At 44.5% G+C, this 17,602-nt stretch overlaps 1 protein-coding gene across 3 annotated transcripts in view; it reads right to left on the bottom strand.

Annotated features, from left to right (window-relative positions):
• The window catches only part of PRKCB (protein kinase C beta), a 308,559-nt gene that overhangs the window by 24,634 nt on the left and 266,323 nt on the right, over positions 1-17,602 (bottom strand). For all 3 annotated transcript variants that reach the window (XM_087417140.1, XM_087417139.1, XM_087417138.1), the window contains 5 exons: positions 17,157-17,219; positions 11,748-11,886; positions 7,626-7,706; positions 7,240-7,347; positions 2,537-2,677 (listed from right to left, as the gene is read on the bottom strand). In XM_087417140.1, coding sequence (XP_087273266.1) covers positions 2,537-2,677; positions 7,240-7,347; positions 7,626-7,706; positions 11,748-11,886; positions 17,157-17,219 — 532 coding nt within the window. The remainder of the gene's footprint in view (positions 1-2,536; positions 2,678-7,239; positions 7,348-7,625; positions 7,707-11,747; positions 11,887-17,156; positions 17,220-17,602) is intronic.

Below are 17,602 nucleotides of genomic sequence, written 5' to 3'. Positions count from 1 at the left end.
GAAAACCATTGCTCTTGGGCCAGCCCGGTGGCGCAAGTGGTTAAGTGCGCGCGCTCCGCTGCAGCGGCCCGGGGTTCACCGGTTCGGATGCCGGGCATGCACCGACGCACCGCTTGTCAAGCCATGCTGTGGCGGCGTCCCATATAAAGTGGAGGAAGATGGACATGGATGTTAGCCCAGGGCCAGTCTTCCTCAGCAGAAAAAGAGGAGGATTGGCACATGTTAGCTCAGGGCCAATCTTCCTCACAAAAAAGAAAGAAAGAAAGAAAATCATTGCTCTACAACTAAAGAATGAACCCTAATTGTCACTGGGTTCAACACTGGTGGGGATGGGAGCATTTGCATCCTTCCTCTGGCAAGGGAGGAGTGGGAGGGTCCACATTTTCAGAACTCATGAATAGCCCCACGAAACCCAAATGAGTTGTGTGTCCCACCTCCGAGATCCCAGTTTCCTGAGTGGAGAACCAGTTCTTATCTTCCAGATTGCATTTGGATCCCTATCCAAATGGTTCAGTAAAAGTGATGATACTGCTTGTGACGTGCAGGGCCCCTCCCCAACCCCAAGTGTACACATGGACATTATCTCACAAAATAGCATCAGCAGGACTCGACACTGTTCCGCCCCTCAAAGACCCTGCACCTGAGACATTAATCAACGTGTGACACTGCTAACAAAAATAATTTCAACTCTCCTAGAGTGCCAACTATGTGCCAGGCATGTACTGAGTGCTTTATGCATCATAAAGATCCTCTGATGGAGAAACCATCATCATCGATATATTACAGATGATGAAACAGAGGAGCAGAGAGGGGAACCGACTCATCCAAGTTCCCCAGCTCCAGAATAATCAAGAGATTGTTTATTGGACCCACTGTATACACTGAGGGTCAGACACTATTGGGAATACTGTGCTCAATCTTGTGTCTGTATTTTAAGATGGATGTTGACTACCTGGGGAGCAAAAGGCACCTGGGGGTGATGTCATATGGAACATGCTTGCATATGTGTGTGGGGGGGTGTTTAGCCTGGAAATCACAGGATTCAGGAGTCAAGACCAGCATCTGCAAATGTCTGGAGGACGCTCTACAGAGAAAGAGGCTCTGTTGACAGGACAGGACCCAGTGGCCACAACTCTGGGGAGGCTGATCTGATATCAATATAAGAGTATGCCCCAATTAGAAGGGCCATAAAGTAGAACTGGCTGCCTCTAAAGGACCTGGCTTCCTAACACCAGGAAGTGTCCAGAGAGAAACAGGACTCATCAGGGATGCTGTACAGCTGTGATTCTAATCACTTGGGATGGAGGGAAAGTGTAGCACTGGGGAGATGTGAGAATCCTCTGGGGGGCTTTCTTAAACTACATGCCCTTTGCCCACGGGCATTCCGGTTTGCCTCTAATAGAGTCAGACTGTCTCGCTTCATCACACACTAGCGCAGTGACCTTGCACAGAGCACTTAATCTCTCTGCGCCTCCATTTCCTCTTCTATTACATGGAATAGCAGCACCTGTTGTGAGGATTTAATTAGATGCTACACGTGAAGTGCTTAATATGGTGCCTGGCACATAATAAGTGGCCAAGAAATTAATAATAATATCAAAATAACTACCATCATTATCATCGTTATCTTCATCTTAACATCAGAGACCCTTACAACTTCAGGATTCAACAACAATGTTTATGTTCACTTTTCAGCCTCAGTCGGCAGTTTTACAACCCATAATAAAGTCACAAGGTCTCTGCTCTACTTAAGCTAACAAAGAAACATCCTCCCAGCAGAATCGCAGTTCTGATTATTTAGGAGCAAAGTTCTCCTCCCCGGTGCTGACGAGTACTCCCTGCCGAGTCCTGGGGGATGGAAAACCCTCCCGTGTGCACACGACTGGGGGAAATGTGAGACTTTTATTCTTATACTATAAAAGTTATAGTACTAGCTATATATATAGTACTAGCTAGTATATACTAGCAAAGCCGTATCCACACCCAGAGCCTCCAGGAGGTCTATGAGCACGTCAGCTTCTCCTTCATTCAGCTGTGCCTTGGGTGGGAGCTGGCTGGTGGTGCTGTCTTATTGACTGACTCAGATGTAGTGTATGTTTCAGAATTAAATACTGTTGAAATAAACAACATGACCTTTTCAATGTCAGTATGAAGAGACAATGACACAGTTGAACCAAGGAAAGAACGGGGGCAAAATTAGATTCTTTATCACGGTCCAAAAATGGATCTGAACTCTGCTCACCAAAGAACCGTTCCCAAAAAGTTGCCAGCTAAGACAGTTACAATAATTGACTCAATAAAACAAAAACTCAATATTCAATCGTCTTTCCCGCATTTACAGAGGCCCAGCTGTGTGAATGGAAATCTCCATTTTTGTACCCCGTGACTTTGTGCATAAATGTGAGCACTCACAGATATACTCAAGCAGAGGCATTGATGTCCACCCCTCAGAGAGCACTGAGGGCACACACGATCGGAGAGGCAAAGAGCGTGTTATGTGTGTACACCCAACAGTCAGAGAAACCAGTGCACTTACTGCTTTTGGCTTATACGGGGGCTGAATCTCTTTGCGTTCAAGTTTCTCCCAATCAATATACCGGAAAAATGCATGCTCTTTGATGTCACGTTCGCCTTCAGGGCCACAACCCAGACGTTTGCCCGGGTGTTTGGTCATCAGCTTCAAGAGAAAGAGAAACGTAGAATTTAATGAACTTCAGAAGAGGAAATGTGAGACATTTGGAAATGGTCACTCCAATGAATTAGGGAAGAAAGCACAATGAAGAGTCCCAATTAACTTTTAATTTTTGCTTTTCAGGCCAGCAATAATTTCCTAGCCAGGGCTTTATAAAAGGAGGACCTGACAATAGTGCCTGCTGCTTCTTGTCCCAGAGCAAATCCCTCATGGTGAATCAAACCTAGGCCTGAACGTGGCCTTGAACTTCAAATTAGAAATGTCACAAGATGCATTTTGATTTAAGAATGAGTCTTATGCAATTACTGGTACATCTAATCAGAACAGTTTCAATATCTTCAAATTCCCCTCCTCCCACCATGAGGAAACTAGAGTTTGACCAAGGCAAAGGCCACATTCATTCAGATAATATTTGCATTTCTCAGTAAAGTGCTTGTGAAAATGACAAAACAGAAGAAAAAATATTAGTGAAATGGACCCAAGTTTCAAGTAATTACTTTCCGAAAGCTCATTAAATAGTCAAAACCTAGGCCAGCTCATTTCTCTTGTATCACACATTACACTCAACTCCACTGAGGTTTCTTTGGTGTTCCATTTAAATTACTTAATTATCAAAACCCTCCATCTTTGGGTCTCTGAGCCAGTGCTAAAGAACAAGATGAATAGATGCTCCAAGATGAAACCAGACAGGCTTCCTCTTGTAAATGAATCCAAAGCAGCATGAAAATATCTCTGATCTCAAGACTTCAGCAAATGCACAGAGAGGAAAGACGGAGGAGTTGATGATTTAACAAGATATACCGACAACAGGGCATCAAAAGAGGAAACAAAAGTGATGGGAACATACAAGTCCAAGAAGTTCCCAGGGTTGACTTGACACCAAGTAGCCATGACGTCAGAATCCTTAGATTTCTGCCCAGGATTTACAAATTATGGGGAAAGCACGAACCCAGCAACTCACACCTACTCTGTTGGACATTCAGCTTAGCCTGATTCCCACTTACAAGGTAATTTGTCATCAGAATCTACCTCCCTCACACACACACATACACAAGCACATACTTTCCATACATGCTTTATCTCCCAGGGCAAAAATAATTGGGCACTTAGGTTCTAAGCTATTTTATTTACATGCACGATCTTATCTGATTCTCACAATAACCCAATGAGTTGGGTATATTATTTTTGCCACTGGAATGACAAGGTAATTGACACTGAGAGAAGTTAAGCAACGAGCAAGGACACACAGAGATAGTAAGTGGCGGAGCTGGGATTGGATCCCAAACTCCAAAACTGGGACTTTTAAGAGAAATGGGAGAGCTCTTCACATGTGGTTTCCCCAGAGGTATTTGTGGCTTGGGTTGGTCAGGAAAGATTTCTGGAGGGCAAGCAAATTGAGCTAAGCCTTGACATTTGTGTAGGATTAGGATGGAGGAAAGAAAGGGCTATGAGGTCTTGGCTACTAATAACATCACTAAAGGCTTCCGTGCACACAGCGCTTCCTATGTGCCCAGGCTCCATGCCAAAGGCTCTGCAGCCATCATCCCTGACTCTTCCACCTTCACAACAACCCTTGGAGGCCTCAGCAACTATTATCCTCATTTTCCAGATAAAGAAACTGGGTCTGCAGAAGGAGTCATTTGTCCAAAGTCACAAAGCTACGTAGCAGAGCCATGCTTTGAACAGATCTGCCTAATCCGGAGTTCCTACGACTCTGTCCTGCGTTGCTTTCACACTGATGTGTGGCCGATTGGGGCTTTTGTCTGCTTTAAGTTTGCTCAAAGTGGGAGTGGCAATTTCAGCAACGTTATACTAATTTTTTTATGGTAGGAAATAGGGTCTTCAGTGGGATGGAGATATAAAAGACATTTTCAATTGGAATGGGACTGTTTTCAAAAGCCCAGCTCAATTTCCGTGTAAGCAGAAGGAAAGCCAAGCGAAGAAAAGCCACTGCAGAAATACCCAGCACTAACGTGAGTCTGCCCAGTCCCTCACTCTGTGCTGATGCGCCTGAAGCCATGCAGACAGCTGGATTTAATCACTGTTCCGATCTCTGATCACATCCCAGACGCATCCCCTGGGGCCCACTGTTCAGGAGGAAGCATGTGGCTGTGCGCTTGAATGTCACCCTTCTTTGGAGCATCAACCTTGAAGAAAGAGCCCACACTGGACTCAGCCCACTCAACTCCGAAAGGTCCCCAAACCCAATAGTAAGAAAGTCACCTCAGTTAATCCTGAAGGTCATGGGTCCTAAAAAATAGACATCTACTCCACCAGGGAAACTGCTAATTGGAGCTGAAGCTGAATGCAGCTGACCTGGAAAATTCTCTCTCCTCCATGACCCACTTAGAACCCCAGCTGTCTAGGCCGGGCAGAGTTGTGAAGGGGAGAATCCCAAACACGTATTGAGCACCTACCGTGTGTCAACACCACGCAAGGAGCTTTCGCTTATGTTACCTCTTTCAGTGTTCTCAAAAACTCTGTTCAATGAGTATTATGATTACATTTTTAGAGATAGAGAAACAGAAGCCTGGAGATGCAAACTTGCTCAAGACCATGCACCTAGAAAGTGGAAGGGTTGAGATGTGCAAAGGCTCTCTTGGTCTGGAAAATCCCTCACTCTTAAAATTCCTATCGCAGGGGATGCAAACCCAAATGCCAAGAGGAGCCTGGTGTGCAACACAGCAGCACCAGCATTAGTAATAGTAATAATAATAGCCTAAGGCTTTCCGAGCAGAGCACCAGGCTCTGTTCTCTAAGTAACTCACATGTACTAACTCAATTAATAACCAAAGAATCCTTATGTGTAGACATCATTATTATGCCCAATCTACAGATGAGGATTAGCAACCTCTACGAGGTCATAGGGCTAATAATGCCAGGACCAGGATTTCAACCTAGATGGGGATTTTTGCAAATTGGAGAGGGCATGCCCTGTCTAAAGGGGGGGCACTGGCTTCCAATCTAGCTGACTGATGCTTTGCAGGAATGACAGACCACATGGCAAGATCGGATTTTTCAAGAGAAACTGGAAAGTTGAATGCTTACGGGAAATCCCCGATCTTAAAATGTTGGTAATTATGAAACAAACCAAAACCTCAGTCCATGACCTTCTCCCTCCCCACTCCTTAAAATGTCTACAGGGGTCTGCACCGACCTGAGTCTGTGCCCTCATTTTCCCAAGGGCCTTGCCTAAGCTCCTAAGGAAACTCCGGGTCTCCACTTTCTGTTCCTCATTTTCCCTCTCCCTGCCTCGTACTCTCAAAGAAAATATTTTCAACCAATTCACTTTAAGATGTTAGGGATTGAGACTAATTCACGTGTGGTTCCCCAGGGATCTTTGCATCTTAACCTCTGCAGCTGAAACACAAAGCTCAGGTGACTCACTAAGAGTGGGAACTCAGGTGATGTGACAAGGTGCTTCTAGACTGAGAGGTTGGCCCAGCTATTACAAACTGCCTGAATTTTCCAGCTTTTCTTCATCCAAGCCAGCTCACGTGGCATCTGACGAAACAGGAAGAGCAGGGCTGGGTCGGGCAATGGGAAATCTGCAAATACCTCAAGGATCTAGGACCAGCCGCCCCGGTTTATTCAGACACACAGGTGGGCACCCACTGGGAGGGCACAGCCATGCTCTGACCTTGAGAAGGCACCTGCACCACTGACTGATGGGAGAGCGAATGCTGTATAAAGGCGGCGCCCCTGGGCCATACGCTCTGGGGGTCTCATAGTGATGCTTGCACACTTTCATCAGAGTTGAAAAGTTACCACATTCAGATAAGATGTTTAAAAGCAGTAGTTTTCAAGCCAGATAGAGATTTTTCAAATTACAGATGCCCAGACTCAGTCTCTGGAGTGAGGCTGAGGTACGTGCATTCTGACTTCAGGTCATCCTGATGGCACCAAGGGACTCACCCAGGTCACTGTGAGCATGTCCTGGCCTAACACAAGCTGCATAACAAGCCATCCGTACCCTCAACATGTGTCCTGCTTTCTCCACAGGTGCGACCTGCATACGCTGCATGTGTACAAAGGAGCATGCTTTTCGGCCGTCTGTGTGTTGGATGGGGGGAGACACAGAATTTGGGTCATCTTATCTAAAGAATCCCTTAAACTCAATATTGCTTGATATTTTCTTAGGACAGAAGTTACATGCTCTTAGTATTAACTACACACATATGCAGCAGAGCAGGGCAAGGCTGATTCCTGCTGCAGACCTCTCGTGCACCTTCCCGTGGGTTCCAGCTCTTTGGCAGTCTCTATGCTTCCTACCTCATTCATTCAATCAGCATTCCCCTGCGCTGGGCTAGAGGCTGGAGCCCAGCCAGCGGCAAGAGGCTGTTGCAGGCAGGCCTCTACGGTGCTTTTGTGCAAATCAGAAAAAAGCTCCCTTTCCTCTGGGAGGTAGCAGCTCCCTGCCAGGGCTCGCGGGTTGGCAAGTGGGGTGAGGGGCGGAGTTCTCCCTGTGTGGGGTGTCCTTGCCCAGGGCACAGCCCGCACCCCTGTAAGTGGCGGTTTGGGCTGCCAGCTTTAAGGTGCTCACTCACTCCTTTGCAGATGGCCACAGCTTCCTTGGACATGGACTTTGGATAAGCTACATTGTGCTCCATGATGGACTGGAAGAGTTCATCCTCATCCTCCCCTTCAAAGGGCGCCTGTGGACAGAAGAGAGGGTAAGAAGAATTCCTGCCTGAACCCCCCAACTGCCCCCCACTAGCAGGCCCTCCTCCCTGGGGTCCACAGCGAGCTCACACTCCAGTGCTTCCGGCGAGAAGATGAAAAATGATCAAGAAACTAGGGTAACCCCAAGGCCGTGGAAGTTAGAGAAGTTCATATCTATGAGCTGGTATCAAGTCGACACTTTCCTCTAAAGAAACCATATGGATGAGGGTGGGGGAGGACTTTTCTTACAAATCACTTAAAATTCAATTACCTGCCCGGCCAACATTTCATACAGCAACACTCCGAATGCCCACCAATCCACGGACTTCCCATAGGGCTGATAAGCAATTATCTGGAAAACAGAAGGCATTCCATCAGGGATGCGTGCAGGTTTTTGTCGTGGCTGGAGACTGAATATACACGCCTTTTACAACAAGATTGGAGCATTGCTGGGAGCGGAGGGTGGCGAGAGTCCTTCCTTTTCCTGCCACCTGCCTGTTGTGAAAGATTAAATTGGCTGTCACAGTCCCAGATGCCGGCCACTGCCTAAAAGAGTGAAGAGTGAGTCCGGCATCCACCCCGCTATTTCTTTATCTTCAGAAGATGGATAACCCTTACGGAGACACCTGCAGGCTGGGGAACATCTGGGGATGTCACATTGTCTTTCCGAAGCACTGAGCACAGTGTGTTATCTTTAATTTTAATACAGTGAGTGTGGCCTTTTTTTTTTTTTTTTTTTTTTTTGTGAGGAGATCAGCCCTGTGCTAACATCCATGCCAATCCTCCTCTTTTTGCTGAGGAAGACTGGCCCTGGGCTAACATCTGTGCCCATCTTCCTCCACTTTATATGGGACGCCGCCACAGCATGGCCTGACAAGCGGTGCATCGGTGCGCGCCCGGGATCTCAACCGGCGAACCCGGGGCCGCCGCAGCAGAGTGCATGCACTTAACCACTGTGCCACCGGGCCAGCCCGAGTGTGGTCTTTTTAAGAAGAAAAATTGTCTTTGTTCTCATTACAAAAGTAATAATATTTATATAACAATGTAAATATACTTAACACTACTGAACTGTACACTTAGAAATGGATAAGATGTAAATTTTATGTTTTGTGTTTTTTTACCACAATTAAAATTTTTTAAGTTAAAAAATGTAATAGCATGTATTACTATTTTACTATTTATTTTAAAAATATAGGTAAGCTAAGAGAATACAATTAAAATCACTCATAATCCTTTATCAAGAGAAAAATTATGATTGATATTTGCCTTATTTCCTTCTAGATTCTTTTCTATTAATACATATTAAACTCTATATGTGTGTGTTACATAAATCTAAAGACTTTAATAAGTGGAATTTTTTTTTTTAAACAATTTTTACTCCCACTGGCATTTTATTTATTTATTTATTTTGTGAGGAAGATCAGCCCTGTGCTAACATCTGCCAATCCTCCTCTTTTTTTGCTGAGGAAGACTGGCCCTGGGCTAACATCCGTGCCCATCTTCCTCCACTTTATATGGGACGACGCCACAGCATGGCTTGCCAAGCAGTGCGTCGGTGCGCGCCCGGGATCCGAACCAGCAAACCCCAGGCCGCCACAGCGGAGCACGCGCACTTATCCGCTTGCACCACCGGGCCGGCCCCAATAAATGGAATTTTAATAAAGTATTTTATTCACTTAAAATTTCCATGCTAATATTTGTACATTAACATAATCAGTTTTACTTCCGCTTAGCATTCCATTGAATGACTACACCAAAATCTATTTTATCAATTCCCAATTGATTAGGTTTCCTCTGATGCTACAATACATATCCTTGTAATTAGGTATTTGGACATTTGTCCAATTATTTCCTTAAGATAAATTCCCAGAAGCAGAACTGGTGGACCAAATGATATAATATAGTTTTCAGGTTTTTGGTACTTATTACCAAATTGCCAGAGCCTGGAGAAGTCTGGAATAGCTGCATGACCATTCATCTTCAGTATGTACAGGTATAAAACTAACTGTTTCAAAGGGGTTAAGAGGTGATATACCAAAGGTTAAGGGTCAAGGTTTGAGGGTCAAACAGTCTAGACTTTGAATCCTGACTGCTATTTCCTAGTTGTGTGACCTTGGGGGAAATGACTTCACTTCTTTAAGCCTCAGCTTCCTTATCTACAAACCAAAGTTTACAATGATATCTGTGTCATAGGGTCCTGAGAGGATGAAAGAGAAATATGTGCTTCTCACATATAATCCCCTCAAAATGTTAGCTATTACTGGAAAGTTCTCTAATTCAGTGATTGCTTGTTTTACTCCATAAATGTGTCTGAGCAAACCTGGCTATATATGAAGGTCTGTTTATTGAGTTCCATCTCCCACCTTGGCTTCCACTCTAAAACCAGAAATGCCCTCTGAGGAGAATTAACTGCCAGAGACCAAAGGGGAAGCTTTCTGTGAGAACACTTCTCATGGAAAGCGTTTTCACACTTTTCAAGTACTTCATGTCTTACCTGATCCTCATGACAACCTAACAAGTTAATCCTTTTACAAAGGAAAACAGCCTGGGGAAGTCAAAGAAGTTGCTGGAGGTGATGTGATCAGTTAATGGCAAAGCCAGGAAGGAAGCCTGACTCAGGTGATTCCTGCAGGCAGTGGGCGGAGGAAGACGCGACTTACCCAGCAACACAACTGGCTTCTCTGGCTTGCCGGCATCACAACCACCCAGCAACTTCTGGAAACCACAGACGCTGGGCCCCACCCTGCAGAGATTCCAATTCGATTGACCTAGGGTGACACCTGGGCATCTTACATGTTAAAAGCTCCCCAGGTGTGTGTCAAGTGCAGCAAGTTGTGAACCAGACAGATCAAGGAATTGTGCCTGATGTCCTAACTAATCAACAAAATGATAACAAACCAAGGTACACCACATAGGGAAAACTCCATTCGGCTCTAAGAAAACAAAATTTTTTAAGGATTACTCTTTAATTACTCAAGTAATACAAAAATACATTTACCTTGTGAAAAATTTATATACAGACTGATCTAAATTTCCCTTTACCATGTCCTTATCCTCAGAGGGAATCAATGTTATAAAATCAGTCTGTAATCTCCCAGATTTTCTATGCTTTTACATGCATACATACATACTCACAGGAAACATATAGCAATGTTCTGTGTATTGTTATTTTCCACAAATGGTAAATTGTATTTATCATTCTGTACCTTGATTTTTTCTCTTAATAGTATGTCTCGAAGATCTTTCTGTATCTACATATATATGTAACTCACTCTTTTGAATTGATGTCCAGTAGTATTCCATACTATAAGTAACTCAGTCTGTTGCCCCTTCCCCAATTGATGGACATTGTTCAAGTTTGTACATACAGATGTACTCTGACCTTTGTAAGGGCTGCGTAGTATTTCCTAATATGACTATAGCATATTTTAGCTAACCTTTCTTTTATTGATTATCACTGAAGTTGTCTCCTATTTTTCATTATTAAAAAATCATGCTGCCATGAAGAAAGGACTTTGAACACATATCCTTCCACCCGTGTGTGTGTGTGTGTGCGTGTGTGTGTTGCAAATCAGGTTCCTGCAGAAGGAACTGCTTTGGTAAAGGGGTATGCAGGTTTTAAATTTGTGCCAAGTTATTTAGTTTGGCCTCCCATCACCATTATTACATACCAAGTGACTGACAGTCAAGAAAAGCAGAATTCTAGAATGTGCATTTCCAAGACTCTGTGCCACGTTCTCAGTTCCTTTCCTAAAAAATCTAGTAACAGATTGCAGAATGCCACCTTTTTGAGCACCAATTCAGAGAAAAAGGAAAGATATCATCTGGCAGAAATTTTTGTACCATGACATGTTGGGGAAATCCATTCTGCAACTGACCGTTTCCTTCAGGAAGGGAGGGGTAGGCACTAGAATTAAATCTTTACCCTTTCATTTATAACTTAATCACAGGAAGAATTTCAGAGTTCAGCACAACTACTGCATACCTATTAGTACACAGGCCCTATGTCATATGTCAGCCCAGGGGATCAATCTCTCTCTTTCTTTCCCTCCTCTTAAACATTTCAATGTCATAGTCAGGAGGTATCATATGGCCATGAGCCATAGCAGCTTGACGACGAATTTTACTGATGTGTGGTGGATGGTTCTTTTGAGTTTTATTTAAATTTTTTCCCAAACCTTGATATATTTTGGGCCTGAGCTTCTGGATGTGTGCTAAGTTAATTTGCATGTGTGATCTCAAAGGAATGATTTAGAGTATAGGAGAAGGACCAGCCTGAGGTTTGTTTGCCAGGTACCCCCTAGACCCTTCCCAGCTCTGATGTGGCCATCAAGGGTACAGGGGAGACATCAACGCAACATAGATGTACGTTTGGGGTCCCATCAGCTCTCACCTCAGGGGCGATGTAGTCTGGAGTGCCGCAGAATGTCTTGGTTGTTGCCCCGTCCCAGATGTTTTCCTTACACATGCCAAAATCGGCGATCTTGATGTGGCCCTCTGAATCTAGCATCACGTTGTCAAGTTTTAGGTCACTGTGGCGGACATAAGAATTTAGGGATTTAATTAAATGCTATTTATTTCAAGTCAACCAACAGCCACTCATCCTGTGCAAAACACTGTGCTAGATATTGTAGGGGCACAGAGGCAAGTACAAAGCAGCCCTTGCCCTCCAACAGCTTATAATCTGGCAGGGAGATAAAGAAAGGTCCACAAACCTCCGTGTTTTTCTTTTTGTACAGAGCAACTGTGCTAAGAGTCTCACAAGGACACGATGAGACAGCAGCTCTGGGAAGAGAGAGATGTACGGAAAGCTGAATAAAGGGCAGAATGTCCACAGAGGCTTCTTGTATCCAGAAGCATATCAAGAGTTGACTTTTGCAACTTGAGGACCCCTTATATTTCATAGGAAGATGTATTTTTCACAAAATTTTTAATTTGTTAATATCTCTGAGGATCATGGAGAAAAAAACTGATTGAAAGAACATTATTTAATTCCAAGTGCTCCAAGCTCTCCTAGGCCAGTTCCTAGGACATGACCCAGGAGTTTCCATTGATTCTTTCAATCAAAAAATATTTATTGCACACCTACTATGTGACAGGCTCTATGCTTGGAGCTAGGTATATACTGTGAACGAGATGAACAAGCATCCTGCTCTTGTTCAGATTAAATTCCAGGATAGGGAAAAAGACAGTTAACAAGTATTCAGATCTGTAAGTGTGATTATTATAGATGCTGATGGATAGTATAAAGGAAATAAAGATGATGATGAGATAGACAGTAACTGGGGGAGGTCACCTTAAACAGGGTGTCCGGAAGGACCTCTCCAAGGAGGTGACATGTGAAATTTAACCTAAAGGATATGAGCTACACTCTCATTCTTTTATTTCACCTGTGTTGATGAGGAGAGCTCGATATTTTGGGGGACTCTCGCACATTCCCAGCATATCAGATCACTCTAGTATCAACACACTTTCCTCCTCCCTAAACACCTACTGAAGTCAAAACTTAGTGTTTCAGCACCAATGAGTAGGGATGATCTATGGGCCAGCCTTCCTCAATTCCCATAGAAGGTCAACTTCCTGAGAGGTAAGGGGATCTACTGTTCAATTCAGATCTTGACCTTAAATTGTCTTCACTGGTTGTGAACATTTGTGGTTTCTGCCAATTCTAGCATCTTGGGATGAGGGTATCTTAATATTCCTTTGAAGAACCATTCTTCCCTAATTCTCAAGCCATGTAAGATTGGTGGTATTAATCCTAGCTCCTGGCTCCAGGAGTAGTCATGTGGAAATACCGCATCCTGCTGGTCACAGTGATTGGTTCAGAAATGGCCATGTGACTCAATATGAGCTAATCAAAGTCATTGAGCATCAGTCTTGGCACTTTTGCTGGGACCATCAGGAAAGATATGAGTTCTTCTTACATTGGGATGGCTCAGGTGGCAGAATGTTAAGTCTAGAAGTGCTAGGGGCACCAGATGGAGAGAAGAAAACTAATAGATAAAGCAGAGCCTAGAGAGAGAGTGAAAAAGTGAATGCTCATAACATCATTTGAGCCCTTGGATCCATCCAGACCTAAGGTCACATCTGTCCCATGGACTTTTCAGTTACATCAGCCAAAAACTGCCTCTTAATTTAAGTTAGTTTGAAGTGAGTTGCTGTCATTGTTTTCAACTAAAAGAATACAACCTGAAAATATACCTTGGCATCTCCTATCCGTGTCTGTGGGGTCTCTTCATCCAAGGGGAGGCCCACTTGCATCCCTTGTTTGCCAACAATAACGTTCCACTCTCTTTGGCACTGTCCACGGTACTACCCATATGGCACCTTCATGATTATCTACAAGCCACGGTGGTCTCTGAATGCCAACTTGGAATAGAAAAACTGGACTTTGCAGCAACTTGCTTTACCTAAACATACCAGGTCTACATGTGATTTCATTAACAGAGACCCATGACATTCTCCTCAGCTTTACCACATGCCCCAAAACAGGCAGCTGGGGCAACTAGGGGTGTGATAAAACCTTCATCTGTCAAGGTATCAAGAGCCAGCAGGTCTTGGGGCTGGAGGACACCCCAGTCATATTCACTGTCACACAGCAGTGTTTTGATTGTCCACTGTATTCTTCTGTTAAATGTAATAAATCCTCATTTCTGCTTCAAAAGGGGGCCAGAGCAACTGTTTTCATTTTCAGAAATCCATGAAGAGCAAAATCAACACACAGTCCAGAGATGGCAATCAATATATCAGATGCTAAGTTTGGAGGGATCTTTTGTTCTCCCCCAACCCAACATCTCCAGCCACGGTCCTCAGAGCGGGCAGGTCTAACATGATTCCTCACCCCTTTTACTTAAGAACTGTCTAATTAACTGAGCTCTAAATAAAGGAGGGAGGGATTCATAACACTTTAAAAGACTTTACCACCATGAAGACAATCTCAATGAAATTATAAAACCACACATCTTCTGTTATGTAATTTTCTTTACAGTTTTCATTTGATTATCAACTTCAAAAACTCTGTCTCAATTGAAGTTCTTGATTGCGAGCAACAAAAACAAACTATTTCAACCTAAAAAGGAATTTTTGAAAGGGTATTGGGGAGCTCACGGAATCTCTAAGGAGGCTGGAGAACCAAATTTGGAGGCTACACAGCCAGGAATCATGCCTGAATGCAACACAGAGCTGGTCCAGAGAAGATGTCACTGATACCACCACTGGGCACAGACATCACCCTTTGTTTCATGAAGCCCTAATGCTGGACTCTGGACATTGTTGCTAAGAACTGCTTCCCCTCATGCCTCTGAAAACTAGATGTACCTGATCACCATGGCCACTCTCGATTCTATAGTCTCTGCTTTCTTGGTCACTAACTTCTGATTCAAAGTCTTGAGTGAGTGTGACAAGTGTCAGAGCCTGGGTTTTGTGCCTGCCCATGCTGCAGGGAGGTTGTGAAAGTATCTGGCATTTTCAATCTGTATAGTAGGAGATGGACTCTGTTCCTACATGCAGTGAAAGGGGTTCAGATACTGAGTGGCTTAAAAGAGTGATAAATATCCTCCCAAAAAACATATAAATAGTGGAGAAAGAATGGGAGAATGTGTGGTTAGGAGAAAGGGCTTTGGGAGTTAGGTATGGTCTTAGCACCTAAAATGCTAATCTTTGGATTTTAGGACCTGAATGGCCAGTGTTCTGGATCCATGGATTCCCAGATCCCAATCCAGTTCCCTACTAGATTGGAAACCTGGCCCTGAATCCCAACTGAGTTGACAAGAACTCTATTCTCTCTCCTGGTACCTCCCCTGGGACTGGATTTTCTTCCAATAAACTTGCGGTCTCGTGTTTAATCTTTTCAGCAATCCTTGAGTGGCTTGTTCTATTCTAGTGGAAGCCCAGCTTGAATAGGGGTTAGGTTCTAACATCAGCACATAAGGTGAAAATCATGTTGAGTGAACAATTACCCACGATCCCTGTTTCTTTGGTTAAGCACCAAGGGAAGTTATTGGCATGAATTTAGGGGTCATGTCATACAGTAGATAATGTGCACCTTTCAGCACCAGAACTACATTCTGCACAAGATGCTCCCACTATGACAGTCAAAGGGGCAAGTGAGGGAATTAGAGGCTTCACAGGTCCCATCTCACACTCACACTGTGATACATGTTCACTGAGGGCAAGCATGGGCAGAATGACCACACTATTTACAGTTTCAATTCTTCTTCTCTCTGTTTCTATTTCTTCACTGAGATCATCCATGTGCCAGGTAAAACCACTCCTCTTCCTGACCTTCACCCCTCCACTACCAGGAGTACAGGGAGAGTGGGGACTCTCTGTATTCAGGGTAAGATCGTCCCTCTCCCACTAGAGTCATTATCACTTTAAGGAGTAAAAAAAGCCCCAGGACTTTGCAGCTTTCTGGCAAGGTCCCCATCTTCCATCCCTCCATCCCACCAGCACCCATAGCCTCACCTCCCTATCTACCTTGAGACCACCAGGGCTAATCCCTTTACGCCGTTTAGCCCCATGTCTTTCAGTTGCAGCAAGAGGCCCAGGACTCTGAGGTCACCCTAACTCTCCAGATCCTAATCTTATGCTCTCTACAGAATGACAGGCAACCCGCCACCACCCAGCACCCACTAGCACTTTTCTCCACAGCACTTACCACTACTTGACAGACTATATCTTTGTTTTTTTGTGAGGAAGACCAGCCCTGAGCTAACATCCGATGCCAACCTTCCTCTTTTTGCTGAGGAAGATTGGCCCTGGGCTAACATCCGTGCCCATCTTCCTCTACTTTATATGGGACGCCACCACAGCATGGCCTGACAAGCGGTGCATCGGTGCACGCCCGGGATCCGGACCTTCAAACCCTGGGCCGCCCAAGCGGAGCGCACGCACTTAACCGCTGTGCCACCGGGCCGGCCCCAACAGACTATATCTTGATGATTTACGTATCTCTCCCCCACCACTAGAATAAGCTCTACAAAGGCAAGGGTTTTGTCTGTTTACTTCACTGCTCCGTCTCCACCACCTAGAAGAGTGCCTAGCACATAGCAGGCTTTTGATAAGTGTTTATCAAATGAATGAATGAAATGGACTTTACGGCTCTTCATGATCCCCATGTCCCTGCCAGCCTCTCTTGCATAACAACCCAGCCCAAGCTCGCACTGTCTACGCCATTTGCATCCAAGTGGTGGAAGGAGAATTGTACACCCCAGACTCACTGACAAATAGCAGCCTCGGGCTCAGTAGTCCGCCTTGCATGAAATATAAAATGGTATGAGTCACACAGCTATGATCATACACTTCCTCCTCCAAAAACAGCAAATGCCAAGTCCTGAACTTAATCCTGTCTTTCAGGGCAAGCTACTCAGAGATCCATTTCCAAGTTGTAGTTACACAGCAAAAAAAAAAAAAAAAACCTGTTTCATAATAACATGATCCATCACATTTTGCCAGCCAAGATTCTTTGCTTGCTCCCCAAACGTGGGGTCCACGGGCAAGAGAAAGAAGTACCAGGCCCCCACTGCTGATCTTCCTTGTGTTAGAGCAAATAGTCTCACATTTGAGGCTCCGAACCATCATTGGTGGCAGAGTCCATCGAGATCTTCTATCATCATACAGAGCTGCCCAAACTTTGCCAGGGCAGTGGGCGATGCTGCCTGGCAGAACACATGCCCAAGTTAGTACTGGAGGATTCCTCCCCCACCGTGGATTCTAATTTTAAAAGCAGTTAAAGAAAGAGTCAGGGAAGGGAGATGCTGAGGGAGCTGAGGAGATGGAAAGTACAGCAGTGTTCACTTACCGGTAAATGATGCCCTTGCTCTGTAAGAAGAAGAGACCGATGGCAATTTCTGCAGCGTAAAATCTGAAATTTAAAAAAAAAAAGCGATGGAGAATTCAAGGACACCATAGGCTTGGCAACTCGCAGAATTCAATACAGTATTGAACTAGGCGTAGGGCGTTAATGTCCCACCATGGATGGTCAGCCACACATCTCATAAAACGAAGTATGTGAGTGTGGATGGCCTAATAGGGTTTAGAGAGCTAGGAGGCTGCCTTAAGGACAAATTGGGGGTGGGCAGAGGTTCAGTAATTGCTTAGTGGGAGGAGGCCATGGGGTGATAGACTGGACGGAGAACAATAGTTTCAGAAAACAGCAAGTTAAAATATCTTAATAATAACAGCTACCATCTGTTGAAGGCTTACCATCTACCTGGTACCATTTTAGGTTATTATCTGATTAAATCC

Source organism: Ceratotherium simum, chromosome 26, assembly GCF_057802395.1.
Source record: "Ceratotherium simum simum isolate JZ-2026a chromosome 26, ASM5780239v1, whole genome shotgun sequence".
NCBI lineage: Eukaryota > Metazoa > Chordata > Mammalia > Perissodactyla > Rhinocerotidae > Ceratotherium > Ceratotherium simum.
The sequence above is the reverse complement of the archived record's forward strand: the minus strand, read 5'-3'. Positions and strand labels throughout refer to the sequence as shown.